Raw genomic sequence first — 17,123 nt, 5'->3', positions numbered from 1 at the left:
TGAAGGAAAGGGCAAAAGGAATTTCCTAGCAGGCAAAGGAAATTAGCAGTGACTTTCAACGATGCGCCCTCAGTGCTCCTCAGGCAGCCACATTTAAGCATCATGTAGTATTTTAGATCATTATTAAGATGGCTCAATCAAAAGCACATGTCCATCACAGCTGTAATTTTCAAGGTAGTCTAAGCAGTGTTCAAGACAAGAGGTACAAAAGGCACAGGCAAATTAAATGCTCCCACTTCTTCAGGGTTTAGTAACTTGAGGGCAGGGGCAACTTACCTCAACTTCATCACTTTCATTTATATCTTTATTATAACCTACAGGTGGTGGGAATCTCACATCATGGAATGGAATCTGCCTCTCTGGCTGCCAGCTGCAAATGAGCAAACACATAATTAACATGCTTTCCGGTTTGATGGAAACAATGACCACACTGCCATCAACTCTTGGTTAAGTGTGACCTTCTGTTTTTCTAGTTTAAAGAAGCAAATGCTTTTAAAACAGTGTTTTGCTGAGTGGGGCATAATGGCAATGTTGAAACATTTCAACAAAGTCTGCATGCAGCATAGCAGCCTTGTAGTTCTATTTGGAATATTCCTCTAAACACAATAGATCAACATTACAATTTTCCAAACAAGTCTTTCTTTCAGTAATTTCAGCCTCTAAGCAAGGCCACAACAGCAATTTCCTCTGATGCTTAAATTAAATGTTAGTATCAGTAAGTGTTAGTAACATCATCACCATACTTCTACTTGCAAAGGAATTTTAACCACATTCTAAGGACCACAGAAACTGGTCCTAAATGCCCTCTAATTCCCAAGCAAAATGGGGCAGCCAGCACATCAGGAATTCACAACTCACTTTTCCCCCTTTAAATTTAAGATCCCACGAGGTGGTCAATTCTTGCCATGGATAGCTGGCTGCTGATCAGCATGGCCTGGTGGGGTCTGCTAAACCACAGAAACCCGACGGAGACGGCCTACAGGAGTTTGGTAAGTTGCCTATGTTTTTAGATTTAAAATGATATGGAACAATTTTGAAAAACACCAAATTATTCTTTTATATCCAAAATTATATAAAATATTAAAAGACAAACTTTGCAAAAACACTGGAGGATTCAACTGCTGCAGCAGTCATTTCTGGGTTTTTTCCTAAAGAGCTTTCTTTAGTAAAATCCTGAGAAAAGTGCTAATTTTTTAAAAAAAGATTTTATTTATTTGAGAGAGAGCAAGCATGTGGGGGCGGGGGGGAGGAGGGACAGACAGAGGGGGAGGGGGAGGGAGAGAATCTCAAGCAGATTCCCTGAGCTGAAACCAAGAGTCGGATGCGTAACCAACTGAACCACCTGGAAGCCCACATTTTTTTTTTTTCCCCAAAGAAGAGCCATATATAAGGTAGCAGGGTAGATAATTAAGTCAGAATTTGTGGAAATCCAATTAGGCCCATATTAGACTGAACCCTTTCTCTGAATTATACACATTTGAAAACTATGAAGCTTTAGAAAACACTGTCTTTACTTCAGAAAAGCCTTTTTATATTTACTGAAAATTAATGACTTTTAACATGTTACAAATTCATTGCTAAATGTGATTGGAAAAACATATAATAATACATAATATAATTTTCTGGGTTCCAAAGGAAGAATTATTTTAAGTCTTAAATGTACAGAGATAAAAATTCAAATTCTTTATAAAAAATGTGAAATATGGAAGGTAAAAACATAGCATCTAAAATAAGCTGGTGTTATAGTAATAGGAATTGCTTTATGACTGAAAGGAAAGAAAGGGTAAATGCAGTCTGAAGTTCTATAAAACATTAGTTTTTTAACAGAAAAACAAAAAGGAAACACCCAAGGAAGGGCAGAGACTACTTTGGTAGAGACCAATCATACACTAGTGATGTGCTCAAACCCAGTGTTGAATCTTAAACATACTCCATGAACACAAGGAAAACAGTTCATTTGTTTCAAATTCCCAGGATGACATCTTGAAGAGAAACTTTTATGTAGCTATAAAACAGAAGAGAATTAGGAGGTCCGAAAGTAGAATAATTTTACGTTTATAGTAAAAACCTGATTGAAAACAAAAGAGAACTGATCTGTAAGTCACTGTATTAACTAGACACATTCTTAAATGCATGGAGGAAATGAGTGTTTGCTTAACACTTTAAATTAAAGACTACAGGAGAAATTGAAAGAGCGGCAAATAAAGATAACTCTTCCTTTATGGGAAACAATGTTTATCTAGTGATGGGAGCAAGCAGATAAAATTACCAAAAAAAAAAAAAAAAAAAATTACTCTCAAGTCATCAAAGATTCTTCTGTTAAGTGTGATGTTGCTGTCTAGTGTATAACCACGCAAACCCATGGACACTCAAACCGGCAGAGGCAAATTCTGGAACTTTTGGCTCTATGCATTCAGAAAATGTTATTCTATTATTCATGCTTGTATTCTGGACTGAGATTAGTCTAAGAGCTGAGAATAGGGTTGGATATTCTAAATCCTTTTATCTCTGTCCCCTAAATGTGTTGCAGGCATCCAAGAGTACTACTACTTTGTCCTCTGCGTAGCTAAAAGAATCTGCTAACAGTCAAATTACAGTATGTTTTGGTCAGATACTATATTTTAACAAATTTACTAATATTAACTCACATACCATATAATCCATCCACTTGTGTATGTACAATTCAATGGTTTTAAGTATATTAACAGATGGGTGCAACCATTACCAGTCAATTTTATTTTATTTTATTTTATTTTATTTTAAAGATTTTATTTATTTATTTGAGACAGAGAGAATGAGAGAGAGAGAGCACATGAGAGGGGGGAGGGTCAGAGGGAGAAGCAGGCACCCTGCCGAGCAGGGAGCCCGATGCGGGACTCGATCCAGGGACTCCAGGATCATGACCTGAGCCGAAGGCAGTCACTTAACCAACTGAGCCACCCAGGCGCCCCACCAGTCAATTTTAGAACACTTGCATCACCTCAAAAGGAAATCCCATGCCCTTAGTTATGACTCCTCATCCCCCTCCTCCCGCCCCCGCCTTAGCAACTACTAAGCTATTTCTTTTCTCTATAGATTTGCAACCTGCTTTTGGGATACTATCAATTCTCTTGGTACACAAAATCCAAAATATAATTGTTGACCATTCTTCAGAGTTCAGTAAAATCCTAAAGTCATGACATCGACACTCTGGCTAAGGAGTTTATATGTACTTTAGAATCTTGAATGGCTACTCTGAAAATAGCCTTTATTAATAAGTATTCAAAAACTTTAGTCAAGAGATTTGTCTCTCCTGATAAAATGCTACATCTATACCACTGATGTCTTCATATAGCTAACGTTCCTAGGCCTATAAGTATTTCTATTTACTCTTCTAGCAGAAAAGACAGGTTACCACTATTACTGATTATAAATACATGAAACATATAAAATAAGCTAGTAAGTAAATATGATTATTCCTGATAAAATGTACCAGACAACTAAAACCATCAATTTTAGATTTAATGTTATAAAACCCATATTTTTACCAATACCCACGAATCCATTCATTTTCATCTTGTAACAATTACAAACATTTCTATCCAAACTCTCAGTTACTAATACAGAAGAATTTGGTTTCTTTCTTTACATTCAAGGGGACTGGGATGTAGGGATCAAGGTTAAACGAAAGGATCTCTAGGGTCATTAGCAGGAATAGTCATTCCATTGGTTTTAATATTGAGTTGTTCAGAAACTTCCTGGTCAGTAACATGAAGATCCATTCCTGAAAAACACTCAAACTGGACTTCAGTTTTTTTAAACGAGGAGTAAAAAGAATAATTATATAAAATAGTATAGAACCCGAACATTAAAATTATATCAAGACACTTACTTGTTTTCAAATGCAACTGTTATTGAATCTTCATGAACATCCTTTACAAATGCCTGTAAGAAAAACACCAAGTTAAATTAACTTCTAAGCTTAAAGATCATGTTTTTATTTAAATTTTATAGAGATACCATTTTCTGTTTAAGAAAAAAATGGAGCTTCAAATGAAAGTCTGTCAGTTTGTGAGGATGACTCATTCATGGATCACATCTATATTTGGCCACCTACTATGTGCAAGGCCCTAGGGATACGGATTAGTTAAAACAAAACATGAAAAAAAAATGCTCCAGAGTTCAGTCCAGTGAAAGAGCTAAGTAATTGTAAATTACAATGCAGGTGTTGAGTACAAAACTGGAGGTGCACTTTAGGCTAGAATTACTGAAAATGAAGAAATTTGTTCCATGCGCCACATGCCAGCCAGTATAGATCTGTTGTAACTTCTTCTCCCTAATAAAATTTTAGGAGAATACTACAGTAAATGACTAAATATAATCTCAAATCTAGTATATACAAGCACACTAAATTTTCCTTAACAACAATACGCTGCTAATACCACTAAAATGTCCAATTACCAAAGTTTAATTAAATTCTCAATCTCATAGGCACTTGGAGGAAAAAACAGTAATACAAAGTAGAGGTTTAAATCTTTTAAATCTGATGACGCAATTGCTAGTAATCTGCAGAAAGACATAACAAAAGTAATAGCTAACTAATTATCAAGAATTCTTTAATCAGCATGCCATCCATAATTCTATGAAATGACATAACTAAAGTAATAGCTAACTAATTATCAAGAATTCTTTTAAGCAGCATGCTGTCCGTAATTCTATAAAATTAAGTTTTTAATAGGTGCAGGAAAGGAGGTTTTGTTTTTGTTTTGACAATCAGAGGAGTAGGATAAGACATAAAGAAACCCAAGGGGCTTTATATTGTAATTCATTTTAAAATGGCTTGAGAGATTTAAGCTTCTTACTCAAATCTGTTCTGTACACGTTTCTCTCCTTCCTTGGTTTCTCCCTGCCTGTGAGATTACGGCCAAGATCCTTTTCTGGCTGTAAAAGGCCCTTCAAGACCTGGCCCCACCCCTCCCCTCTCCAAGCTTCATCTTTCACATCCCTGGAGGCTGTGATCCAGCAGTGCTAAACTACTTGGGCCTCTCTCCCTAAATGTTGTTCCTTCTTTCCCATTGTCCTTCCCCTCTTTTCATCTAGCTACCTCCTATTAAGTCTTTTAGGTTTCAGTTCAGATGGCACCACGTATGGGAAAACTCAGACTAGGTTAAATTCCGTCCTCTGCATTCTCATAGCACATTCTGTGCTTATCCCTACTATAAACTTACCCCACTGTATTATTATTGCTCATTTCCCCACTAACAGTACGTTTCCTAAGGTCTTATTTTATTTACTGTTGGACTTCGGAGTGCTTACTAAGAACTCAATGAGTAGTTATTAAATGGATCATTGCCTAAGGGGTTCCTATCCTACCCTTAAAGGAAAGACCCTGTGTGTGTGGGGGGGGTGGTGAGGTGGGGGTGGTATTACATTTATCAGGGAAGACGAAGTGAGGAAGGTGAGTTTCCTTATCAAACTTTGAAGGCTGGGGAAGAATTAGCCACACAAAATGGAGTGGAGGAAAGAGGAGGCCTGCCAGGTCTAAGGGGTAGGGGGGTAAGGAACAAAGGCTCTGACCTGGAGAAACAGCTTAGGGTATGGTAGAAATAAATCCTTTGTGAACAAAGAAGCCAACACAATTCAAAGGGGAAAAAGAATAGTGTTTTTAACAAATGGTGCCAGGACAACTGCATATCCGCGTGCAAAAGAATAAATTTTTGACCCTTATCTCAGACCCTATACAAAAATCAACTGAAAATGCATGAGACCAAAATGTAGGAGCTAAAACTATAAACAAACAAGTGATCCAATGCAAAAGTCTTGGTAAACATCTTGAAAGGCTTGAAGTGAAAGGATTTTAAAAAAACCTCAAGGGGCGCCTGGGTGGCTCAATCATTAAGAGTCTGCCTTCGGCTCAGGTCATGATCCCAGGGTCCTGGGATGGAGCCCCGCGTGGGGCTCCCTGCTCAGCGGGAAGGCTGCTTCTCCCTCTCCCACTCCCCCTGCTTGTGTTCCCTCTCTTGCTGTGTCTCTCTCTGTCAAATAAATAAATAAAATCTTAAAAAATAATAAAAAAATAAAACCTTAAACTTCTTCAAATATAAAATTAAAACATATCAAATATTAATTAGTTGCTCTTAAGAAAAATAATTAGGTGAGGCAGGGCCCTGGAAAACATTTATATGGAAACTACGTAAACAGACATACCAATCTTCTGCAATTATGCTTAAAAGAATAAAAGCAAAGCTATGCTAAAAGTTTCCTTATAAGATCAAGGTGGACTATAATGGAATCCAAGTGTTTTGCTATACCCAGCATGGCTAAATTATTATTTCTAAGTTAAGTATGTGTATATATTTCTATAGATGCTGGTTTGGGGGGGGAATTCACATTTTCTTCCCATTACTTATCCTTAGCTATATTTAAATCATGAGTACTTTCTACAGCAGCTTTTGAAAAAACTGGTTTAATACCAACCATGATGTTTTAGAATATACTAGATTTCATAAGGGTGCATGCCCTGAGTACTCTAAGGGGTTGTTTGCCTATTACTTCACCAACAGAAAGGCTTGATTTTGAGTTAAAGTTACAGGAACTGGTTACTCTTAATTTTATAAAGTAAGCCCCCAAATTATGAAGAATGGGAATAACAGGATCCCCTACCCCATTTCTCCCTTCTCTTTACCTGATACCAAATTAACAATCTGCTTGTGGGGGACGGGAGTCCATCAAGGATGAAAATCAAGACTGCTATTAGGAGGTGATCCCTTATTTACCAAGAAGGGCCACTGCTTCTGTTTTCATTCTTGTCTGAAGTTTTATGTTTGTATGTCTTGGCAGTAATTAACATTAGTTCCTTACTGTATATTATACTGAAAATGTTAAGTCCTTTAGTCAGTTAAGAGAACCTTGTTATAGCTGAGTGAGGCACTGTTCTCACTTAATCAGGCATCTTTCTAATACTATTGCCCTTGTCTAAAACTATTCTGTCTACCATAGCAGCCACTGGCCATATGTGACTATTTATATTTCAATTAATTACAATTAAATAAAATTAAAAATCAGTCTCCCAGTTACACTAGCCACACTTCAAGTGCTCAATTGCCACACATGGTTTAGTGTCTACCGTAGTGAACAGCATGGGTAGAGACCATTTCCAACATTGCAGAAAATGCCATTGGATGGAACTGATTTAAAACATTTACATGGGCACCTGGGTGGCTCAGTCGGTTAAGTGTCTGAATCTTGGTTTTGGGTCAGATCACGATCTCAGGGTTGTGAGATCTAGCCCCGCCTCGGGCTCTGCACTGGGCATAGAGCCTGCTTAGGACTCTCTCTCTCTCTCCCCCTCCACCCCTCCTCCCTCTCTAAAAAAATAAAAAATAAAACATTTACAAACGTTGGGGACTGCTTTCAAACCCACCTTAAAAGCACTCCAGAAGTCAGTCTCATTATAGTGCTGTATTTTTATTTTTCTCTCTTTGCCACAAAGTTATTGCACAGTTTAATCATACTCATTCGCCACATTTGCCTAGTTCCTAAAATCAAACATTCCCTCAAAGGAGGAAAGTCTGCAACTGTTGTGACTATTAACAAAAGCTTTCAAAGGCTTCCAAGGCAATTCCGGATGTAGAGTGTCAAAAACAGTTTGAATAATCATCACAGCCTACTAGCCCATGGCCTTCAAGTTAATGAGGCTTATCTGTATGTGGATGTTCGCATGACTGTTCCAAAATCAGTCATTTTTAGTCATTGTTTGCATATTAAGTAAATACAGAAGGCAGGTAATACCTTCTCCTTGCTGCTGTAACACACAATAAAAGAAACTATTGGTTGCATCTGGCCTGCACTCACACCAAGGACAAACACCACTTTTAACTTCTAAGGCCTTTTTACTAAACTGTCATTCACTTCCAACAAGGGTCCCATCTTCCTGCTGCTCATCATATTTTCTCCAATAACCATTCTTTTGGCCACCCCTCCCTTACCCCAACACTCTTACCCTGTGCCCTGGATAACCACAGAGCACTATCACCCCACCTGCCACCAACCTGGAAAACTATGTTTTGTTGTGATCCCTACCTATCTACACCGAGCAAAGTTGGTATCTGGGGAGGAGATAGGTTCAGGGGATTCCTGAGAGGTTACCAAAGACGGCACCGTGAATAACAGAAAGCACAAAGGGCGCTGCACCATACTGAATGAGAGCTAGGGATCTTACAGGAGTCAGTAAACTTAAAATTAAGAGTTTTGCTGTGAATGAGACACAGGCTTAAAATTTTAGTTCTACCAGATAAGCTGTGAGACTCACTCTCCAAGTGGTCTCTGTGCCTCAGACTCCTCAAATGCAAGTAACAAATGGATAGAGGGGAACTGGACCTGCCTTCTAAGGGTGTTGTAATGAAATCACACGTCTACTGCCTACTACAATGCCCGCCTGGCACATAGTTGGCACTAAATAAATGAGAGGTAAAACAGAGAGGGGCGTATTTTATAAAAGATGCAGAACCATAAATACTCTTGCAGTTGAGAAAGTTACATCTTAACAAAAGCACACTAAAAAAAGATTTAAAAATTGGGATACAAAAAGAAAAGGCTGTTTCCTCAAAGATACAAAATACTGAATGAAAGGTTACCTAGACTCTGAGAAGAAAAAAAATGTGATGAAACTCTTTGGGGTTTAAGAAAGGTGCTAAAGTGCAGTGCTCAAGACAGATACAGGCTCCTCATGGGGGAATAAACAAGAAATCAAAAAGTCATTATGGGATCCCCAATTTACTGGCAAATAGATCAAAGAAGCAGTCACAAAATCATAGTTACCAAAGTGTGTGATGACTAGAGTTATCCAATTCAAACATTACATTACGAGGACTGATGAAACTAAGAAGTCCATCCTTATTTGGGTGAACTCTTACTCACCCTCACCCTCAATATCACACCCCTTAGCTTAGTAAACTCACAAATGAGTCACTGGTCACAAGAGTGCTTATTGTATAGACAAAATTTCAATATAAGGCCCTGACCACCACTGAAAACAACTACTGCATTAACACTGAAGACAACACATGTAGTGCAATAATTCTCCTTAGAGAAAATGTAGAACACTGCAAAATGTCCCTCCTAAAGAAAACACATAGGACCGGGGGTAGGGGTATAGAAATCAAACCCAAGGCTTCACATATAAAGTGAGTTACCACTTTGTTACCTTTATATGTGGGCACTAACAACATAAAGGAGTGAACAACGGAAAGGGAAAAAGCACAATTAACCTCATCAACAACCCTTCCAACCACACCACAGGTCCAGGAATACTTGACTTTACTTGGGCACTTACCACAAATTCTGAGAAAAATGCATTCTTTTTGATTCATCCTGACCCAAAGATAACACAAAGGTAGAGAGAGAATAGTATGAGCTTTCCTGTGTGTATGTAGTCTAACTTTTTAGTACTTCAGTTCTTATGTGCTTCCAACCTAACGAAAGCAAATTTCAGAGCAAGGTCAGAGATTTCCAACTTTCTCTTTCCTTAGTGGGCATTCATATGAAGAATTACAGTGTAATAATATCAAGTTGCAAGAGTTTATATAAAAAGGAAGTTGATACATAAGCTGAGTAGGTCATGACATCTTTGTATCAACAGTAAAAAGTGGTAACATCTCCTTGCAACTGTACTTAAAGAACGCTAAGGAGGTGTTACAGTAACAAAATAAAATCGAAGGTTACAATGAAATAAAAAAATGGGCAGGAAATGAAATCCAGTTCATTTCTTCAAGCTAACTTTCATCATTTCAGGAAATCAGACCATCTGATCTCAAATCCCAGATCTGAGGACATTTACTAGCTCTGATGCTTAGTAGTAAGCCACTTACCTAATCTCCTTGTACATCTTCATTCTCATCTATAAAATGGGAATAACAACAGTACCTCGGGATTGCAGTAGAGGATTAAGTGAATTATTTACTGATGTAAAAGTGTCTAGAATAGTGCCTGGCACCCAGAAAGCTCTCAGTACCTCTTAACAGTTATCGTGATCACAACTGTAGTCATCTCAGGAAGCACATTCCCACAGGGACAGAAGTCAGAAACCCAATTATTATACCAATGAATTCTGTATTTAATTAATTTGGAGGTTTTCAGAATGTGTGAACATGAAGTTGGAAAATGCACAGTTCAAAAGGGGAAAAATGATGCTTACACAAAGACACTGAACATTAAAAAGTTAGACTCGGGGAAGAAAAAAAAAATGTGGTTGACCTGAATAATTCACTTCCTTGAAGTACATAATAACACCTGTATGCAAAGTTAGATCTACAGACTTCAGAGAAAACATGAATAACGCCTTATGCAAGTTTATCTGTGGTAAACACTGATTTCTAGCAGGCTACGTAGCTAACATGACATGCTAGGCCACCAATGTCTTCCTTAAAAATATTTCTTCCTGATTGTACATTTTGTCATAGGTTGCTGCTAGGTTGCTGCTAGTTCCATAATATTACTCACCATGTTAAAGTCTGTCCTCAGATACCAAACTTAAAAACATAAGATATATTAAATGAAAATCTAAAAATAAGATACAATTTAGCATATTCACACCATATCACATTAATCAGGTATCAGTCACTATGTTTTCAGAATACAAAAAGGTGTTATATCTTATGTTTCTAACACATGATTTATCCATCTTTAGTAATTTTCATACTGGTACCCAAAACCTACGATCAGGATATATTAGTACATTCATATCAGAATGACATACATTCTATACTTAAAATGGAGTTAAATTCATTTTCATTCTCAATATACCAAAACTTAGTCCCCCCAAAAGAAGAAACGCCCAACACCAAAAAAAAAAAAAAAAAAAACAACCCTCAAAACACTACACTATTTTAGGCAGATGCCCCTAGAAGAACTTATTTCAACATTATGCGTTTAGGAAATGTTTTGTAAAGATTTTGTGAAGTTTATCCAAGTGTCTTAATTTCTTAAATAACATAAGACTCTAAGTTGTACACAAGACTTTTTCTAAGTCAAAGAAATACCTAAGCATAAGAGTAGTGGCTCTGACAACTACTAAATCTAACTTTCAAGTTTTTAAGAATAAACACCAGAGGGAAAAATAGAAATGAGCTGTCCAATCTTAGGTTTAGGTTTCATGGTTCTGTTAATTCTGAATCCTGAGCTTTAGATATTTTGCAGAGAAAGAATCCAAATATGCCCAGCTATACTCTATCCAGTTTATATTGTAAACTTGGACCATGTGCTCAGAAGATGGAGAATCATCCCTTGCAATATGGTGGTTCTGTTAGGCAAATCAAAGTTGAATTCACTAATATTGAAGTCATTTGAGTTGTTCATTTTTTAAAAGGCTTTTCTATCAATTTGATGAACCAGGTTCCCATTTTTTTCCATAAATGTAACATTTCTCCTAGTAGTTCATTTTTTATCAGTCTATTTCCCATATTTTCTTCCCATCTCACTGGACAAGCAACTGAAGTTTACTTTTTGCTTTACTTTATAACTCACAACAATACTGAGTCCTATAAAAACAAACCTTTTCATTATAGAAACGATTTTTCTACCAATACAGACCATTTGAGGTTTTCTTAAAAATAAACTTTAAGTAAATGTAACAGCAATTTCTCTACACATATTTGATCAATTTTCACATTTCTCCTCAAGGAACTAAGGGACAATCCATTCTTTTTATTAATCTTCAAATTAAGCAAAGTCGTTTAAAAAAACCCCAACTAAAACGGGGGATTAATAGCAAAAATAGAGGGCATTTCTTATTATATTCCAATCAGTTTGCAAGCAAAATCACCAGAGCAAATCACAGGTTGCTAGAAGAGAACAATAAATCCTTCAAGACCATGATGTCTTGCCCTCTTATAGCAGGCAAACTCCACTGAAAGACATTAAGAGTGGTGTCCAATCTAGGCAAATATCACAGACAAATTAGAATACTGCTCAATCATTAACCCGTGCTTGCATTTATTACAGTTAGCACCACAAATCTAGGGAGCAAAACTATCAATCTAGGAATCAGAATGATTCTACACTAACTAGCAGGAATTATTATGGATCACTGAAATAAATGCAACCAAAAATTTGCCTGCAGAGTCAACTGAAACAATTTTATGTTGGTGAGACTTAAGAACATAAATGCTGGGTTTTTTTCCTTTTACAGCTACAGGTTTCTTCTTTTGGCTAAAAGTATGAAACAGTTTACATACTTTACACACTTATGAAATATGTTGGTCTCCAAATATCTCCATAGAATTGCTAAAACACACATGAAGCCAATTGTTAATTTTCCCTTTGCCAAATGAGCCTTGTTTGAAACGTTTAAGTTAGGCTATAATTAATTTAAGAATTGTGTTGGACAACAATAGCTAACTTCCACATGTACCTTCTACTGCCCAAATACTGTACTAACGTGGGATATTACTTACAGAAGTTATAGAGGAACATTCAAGAGAAAACGAGTTTATAGATTACTATATCTACAGTAAGTACATACCAACAGACGCACGACCGATACATTAAAATCTTTTTAAACCTCCTCTTGAAAATCTAAGACATTAGTTGATCTGCAATGGTGTAACTTAAAAAAAGAAAAATCCACCGTAATACTACGCATGTCTGTCTAAAACCTCAATACTGTCCATCGCAACATTACACATTCAGAGAGCACTTGGAGCACAAAACAATTATTTCCACTCACCATTTAAAATTCTCTAGTAATGATGTACTTTCAGTTAATTTCCTTCAGTTTCATGGCATATATTCAGGCCTTCGGAGGGTTAAAAATGTTTTCCTTAAGTAGCAGAGTTGCTATAATGCTTTTAGATGCTGAAGCATCTGTATTCCTGAATTTGGCCCCATTTATAACAAGGGAGGGGAACCGCGAATATTTAAGGTTACGAACTTCTCTAATGCATTGCTCGATTATGTCAGGGTCTTCCTGAAACTTTTGGTCTAAAAATCTCTCCTGAAATTCACAAAGAGAGGCCACTAAAAATCAGTTGCCATTGTGATTCGGAACTGACTACAGCTTCTTACTACTCTTTCTCCACACCCCTTGCCCAGAACAGTGGAGCTCTCCGAAGTCCCAATGCTGGACCGGAAAAGAGAAGCCAAAGGAGATCTCAAACCCTCTTTGCAAGGCAGGAGGCTGCTCGACGGAAGCGCCCCCCGCTACTCAGCAACTACCCACACGTCAGGCCCGGATCCCACTGGGAGAGGATATTTAGGAAAGGGAAATAAGCCGTCGCCGTCACTTCGCGCGGATACCGGCCCTTCCCGCCGGGATCTTGTACCTGCCGCCGGCCCTTGCCCATCCCCAGCTCTCCCTCGGCTCCCGAGAGGACACCTCCTTCTCCTTGCCCGCTCTCATTCCGATAGGCAGCGGGGCCTCTCATAGGAGAGGCAGCGGGGCTCGAGGGGCTTCCTACAGGCCCCAAGTCCGGTCCTTCTCTCCCAAACAATATCCCAACGAGCGCACCCTGGTCCCCGGGCGCGGCGCTCGGGAAGAGGGCCCCAGGCCTGCCTCCCGTGGAGGCCGAGAAGAAAAGGGAGGGAAAGAAGGGCGAAGATGGGGCCTGCCCTGGAGCCAAGTACCTTGTAGAAAGCGCCATTGGAGCCCCGCACTTCCACCACCAGCTCCTCCATCTTCTCGAAAGCCCAGCTCGCGCCGGGAGCCCGCCCCCGAGAGGTGGGCTGCGGGCGCAAGAGGCCCAGCCGCCGCCTCCGCCGCCGCCGCCGCCGCCGCGCTCCCGCACGCCCCCCGGCAGCGGCGCCGCCGTCACCGCCGCCACCCGCGCTCGCCGTCGGCTCACCGCCCGCTCGGAGGCGGCCCCTCACCGGAAGTGAAACCGAAACGGAGCCGAGCGCCTGACTGAGGCCGAACGCTCCGGCCGCTCCGCGTGTAAACAGTGAAACCGCATCACGTGACCGACACCGCCCCTCCCCCCGCGGGCTTGGCCCCTCGGCCCCGCCCTCTTTCTCCCCGCGGGCCCAGGAGCGCGCGCATGCGCGCTACTGGGAAACCGGCTGGGGGCCGGGCCCAACGTAAGGCGCGCGGGCTTGGCGTGCGCGGGCTCGGTGGAGGGCGGGAAGGCGGGAAGGGCGGTGACAGGTCGCACCGCTGGCCGAGGTCGCGCCGCTTCGCATCGCCTGGCGAGGGCCAGAGCCCTATTCCTGTAGAAGGTCAAGTACAGGCGTGGGAAAGGTCCTTCAAATGTATTCACTTATCCGAGTCTGGGCTGGCTTGGGTTGGAGGGTTTGTTTTTTTTTTTAAGTGGGGCAGAGTCTGAGCTGGAGGTGGAGTAGGGGACAAGACTAAAGGTGAAGAATTAGATTGAAGACGACTTTGAACTAGTAACAGTGGCAACCACGGTGACCCAGGCTTGTGTGACCCTTAGAGGCAGAAGGTGAGAGTAACGCCGCCCCCTCCCCAAGAGATTTTGGGCTGTCCTATGGATACATCCTGTGTCCTCTGAGGGGCAGTGGATTGTGTCAGGACCTCTGGAAATGTTAGTCCTCCCTCAGACCCAGCACTGACCCATGTACTTCCCTTCCCTCGATTCAGTTTCATACTTGACATTAAAAAAAAAAGTCTTAAACACTTGTTAATTTCTTTACCGTTTATTTCCCTACTATTTTGCCCCTACTGTGTGCCCACCCTGTACCGGAGGGTGGGGTGGACATGTGTGCAGCAGTCAGGTGACTTATCTGCAGGGGCCAGAGCACCTGTTTTCCTTGCAGCTCTCCCCCTTTACCCTCCACAGTACAACAAACCCCAGCTCTTTCTCATTCCTTTTTTTTTTTTTTTTAAAGATTTTATTTATTTATTTGACAGAGAGAGACACAGCGAGAGAGGGAACACAAGCAGGGCGAGTGGGAGAGGGAGAAGCAGGCTTCCCGCAGAGCAGGGAGCCCGATGCGGGGCTCGATCCCAGGACTCTGAGATCATGACCTGAGCCGAAGGCAGACGCTTAACGACTGAGCCACCCAGGCGCCCCCTCTTTCTCATTCCTGTTGCTGCACTGTGCTTGTATCCACTTTGACCTAGGTTTCTTTTGGAAAGCTTGTATCCAACTGAAAAGTTTATTGAGCCTCTACCGTATGCCAGGCACTGTGCTAAGTGCTAGTGAGAAATTGGTGAAGAATAAAAAGAGAAAGATTGCCAGCATTTAACTTGGAACCTAGAGGCATAGATGGACATAAATGATCAGAAAAGTAAATGTGGAGTTGCAACTGTGATAAGAGTGATGAAGAATTAGGTACACCTATGATAGTGGGACAGGACCCAGTCTGGGGTGGATGAGGGGCAGTCAGAGCTGGGAAATGACTCCAGCTGGACTGTGACCAGAGAGAGTTGGTGGAGGTGGGGGTGAACTGCCTCAGGCAGGTGTCTCAGAATTAGAGGTGTTGTTGGGCCTCCAGTTCCCTTCCCACCCCACTCCTAGCCAGAACAGCAGTGTTACTGGGGTGGAGCTCCAGTTTTAAAGCAGTGGATCAAGGGCCACATTCCTTGAGGCCACAGTACACAAAAATGAGCCACTGGAATAGGGTTTCTGGGGGGTAGTCACAAGACGTGAAGACTGCAGGGTGGCTGAAAGAGAATCTCACCACAGCCTGGATGGGAGCAGAGCCCGCTCTTTAACCCCAATGTAGTTAAAGGGGACAGATTGATTAGAATGGTTATACCATCCACATGTAGGGTGTTGTTCAGTTCACCCAGAGCTTTCAAACATTATCAGCTCTTCAGAACATCTACAAGCCATGCTAAACCTAGTGCTGTTCCCTGATCCATTTTCATGCCTCCATGTCTCTACATACACTTCTGGTTCCCCAGAACTACCCTTATCCTTAGGGTTATCAGATGGATTCCTTTTTTTTTTTAAGATTTATTTATTTTAGAGAGAGAGAGACTGAGTGAGCAGGGGGAGAGGGGGAGGGAGAGAGGATCCCAAACAGACTCCCTGCTGAGCATGGAGCCTGACTCGGGGCTTGATCCCAGCACCCTGAGATCATGACCTGAGCCGAAATTAAGAGTCGGATGCTTAACTGACTGAGCCACTCAGGCGCCCCTCAGATGGATTCCTATTAGCTAGTTATTTTACCTCAGGTGCAGAGAGTTGAGTTAACTTTGCTCCTCAATTCTCAGCACATTATCATCATCAGTCACTGCCAGGCTCCTCTCTTATTTTCATTATTTTATATTGTTATTATTTTTCATTGTCTTACTCAATACCCACTCCCATTCTTCTTCTAGATACCAACTGCAATGTGTTGATATAGATTCTCGATAATTTAAGACATGCAGTGTTTTGTGTATGCTTTTACATTTACAGAGATGGTATTGGACTGGAAATGTGTTTCTCACTGTTTTCACTCAACGTGGATATTCTTGAGTATATCCACGTTGCTGTGTGTACACCTAGTTTTTGGCTTCTAACTGCTGCTGAGTATTCCACAGATTTTACTGATAAATTTCCCTGGTGATGGGTGTCTAGGTTACTGCCAACTCCCTGATGTCACACTGTGGTGAAAACCCTTGTGAATGTCTTTATGAACCTTTGCAAGAATTTTTTGTGAGCTCTCACAGGACTTTGTACATACTTCTTACTTCCTCACCACACTGCTTGGCATATGGCAGGGATTCAGTAAATGTTGGATACCTCTCCTATGATGCTTAATGTACTACAATCACTTATTTATATTTGTTTCCCTCATTGGATTGTGAGTTCCTTCCAGGCAGGAAAGATGTCTTATTTTTCTCTGTATCCCTGGCACAAAGTGGTTGATTTTAGGAAATGTTTGATGAATGAATACCTGCCTAGCTTCACTTCCTGTACGTGCTCTGACTTAGTCTTTCCCACTTAACTGTGTCTTAGCCTTGTTCTGATCTCTAGCTCTTGCAGTGCCCCCTTTCAGGACAAGCTTAGTGAATTCAAACATGGGCTCAGCCCTGTTTGTGAGCCTGCTCTTCCCATATTCTCTCTCTCTCAGTCACTGGCAACCCTTTCTTCAAGTTAGTTCCCCAGGCCTAAAACGGAGTCATTTTCATTATTTATTTATTTATTTATTTTTAAAGATTTTATTTATTTATTTATTTGAAAGAGAGATAGGGAGAGCAG

General features: G+C 40.5%; 1 protein-coding gene across 14 annotated transcripts in view; it reads right to left on the bottom strand.

Moving 5' to 3' along the window:
• The window catches only part of FMR1 (FMRP translational regulator 1), a 38,140-nt gene extending 24,374 nt beyond the window's left edge, over positions 1 to 13,766 (bottom strand). For 5 of the 14 annotated variants that reach the window (XM_035001933.1, XM_035001924.1, XM_035001946.1 and 2 more), the window contains exons 1-3: positions 13,600 to 13,763; positions 3,872 to 3,924; positions 277 to 370 (exon numbers count right to left, since the gene is read on the bottom strand). In XM_035001933.1, coding sequence (XP_034857824.1) covers positions 277 to 370; positions 3,872 to 3,924; positions 13,600 to 13,650 — 198 coding nt within the window. In that variant the 5' untranslated portion in view covers positions 13,651 to 13,763. Of the gene's footprint in view, positions 1 to 276; positions 371 to 858; positions 1,069 to 3,871; positions 3,925 to 13,599 lie in introns of those variants that run through there. The other 9 variants (XM_035001914.1, XM_035001945.1, XM_035001941.1 and 6 more) reach the window with 4 other exon arrangements.
• Positions 13,767 to 17,123: the final 3,357 nt, after the last annotated feature.

The sequence above is a fragment of the Mirounga leonina genome, unplaced genomic scaffold, assembly GCF_011800145.1.
Source record: "Mirounga leonina isolate KUSES-001 unplaced genomic scaffold, KU_Mleo_1.0 Mir_101608, whole genome shotgun sequence".
NCBI lineage: Eukaryota > Metazoa > Chordata > Mammalia > Carnivora > Phocidae > Mirounga > Mirounga leonina.
This window is presented reverse-complemented; position numbering and strand designations above follow the sequence as displayed.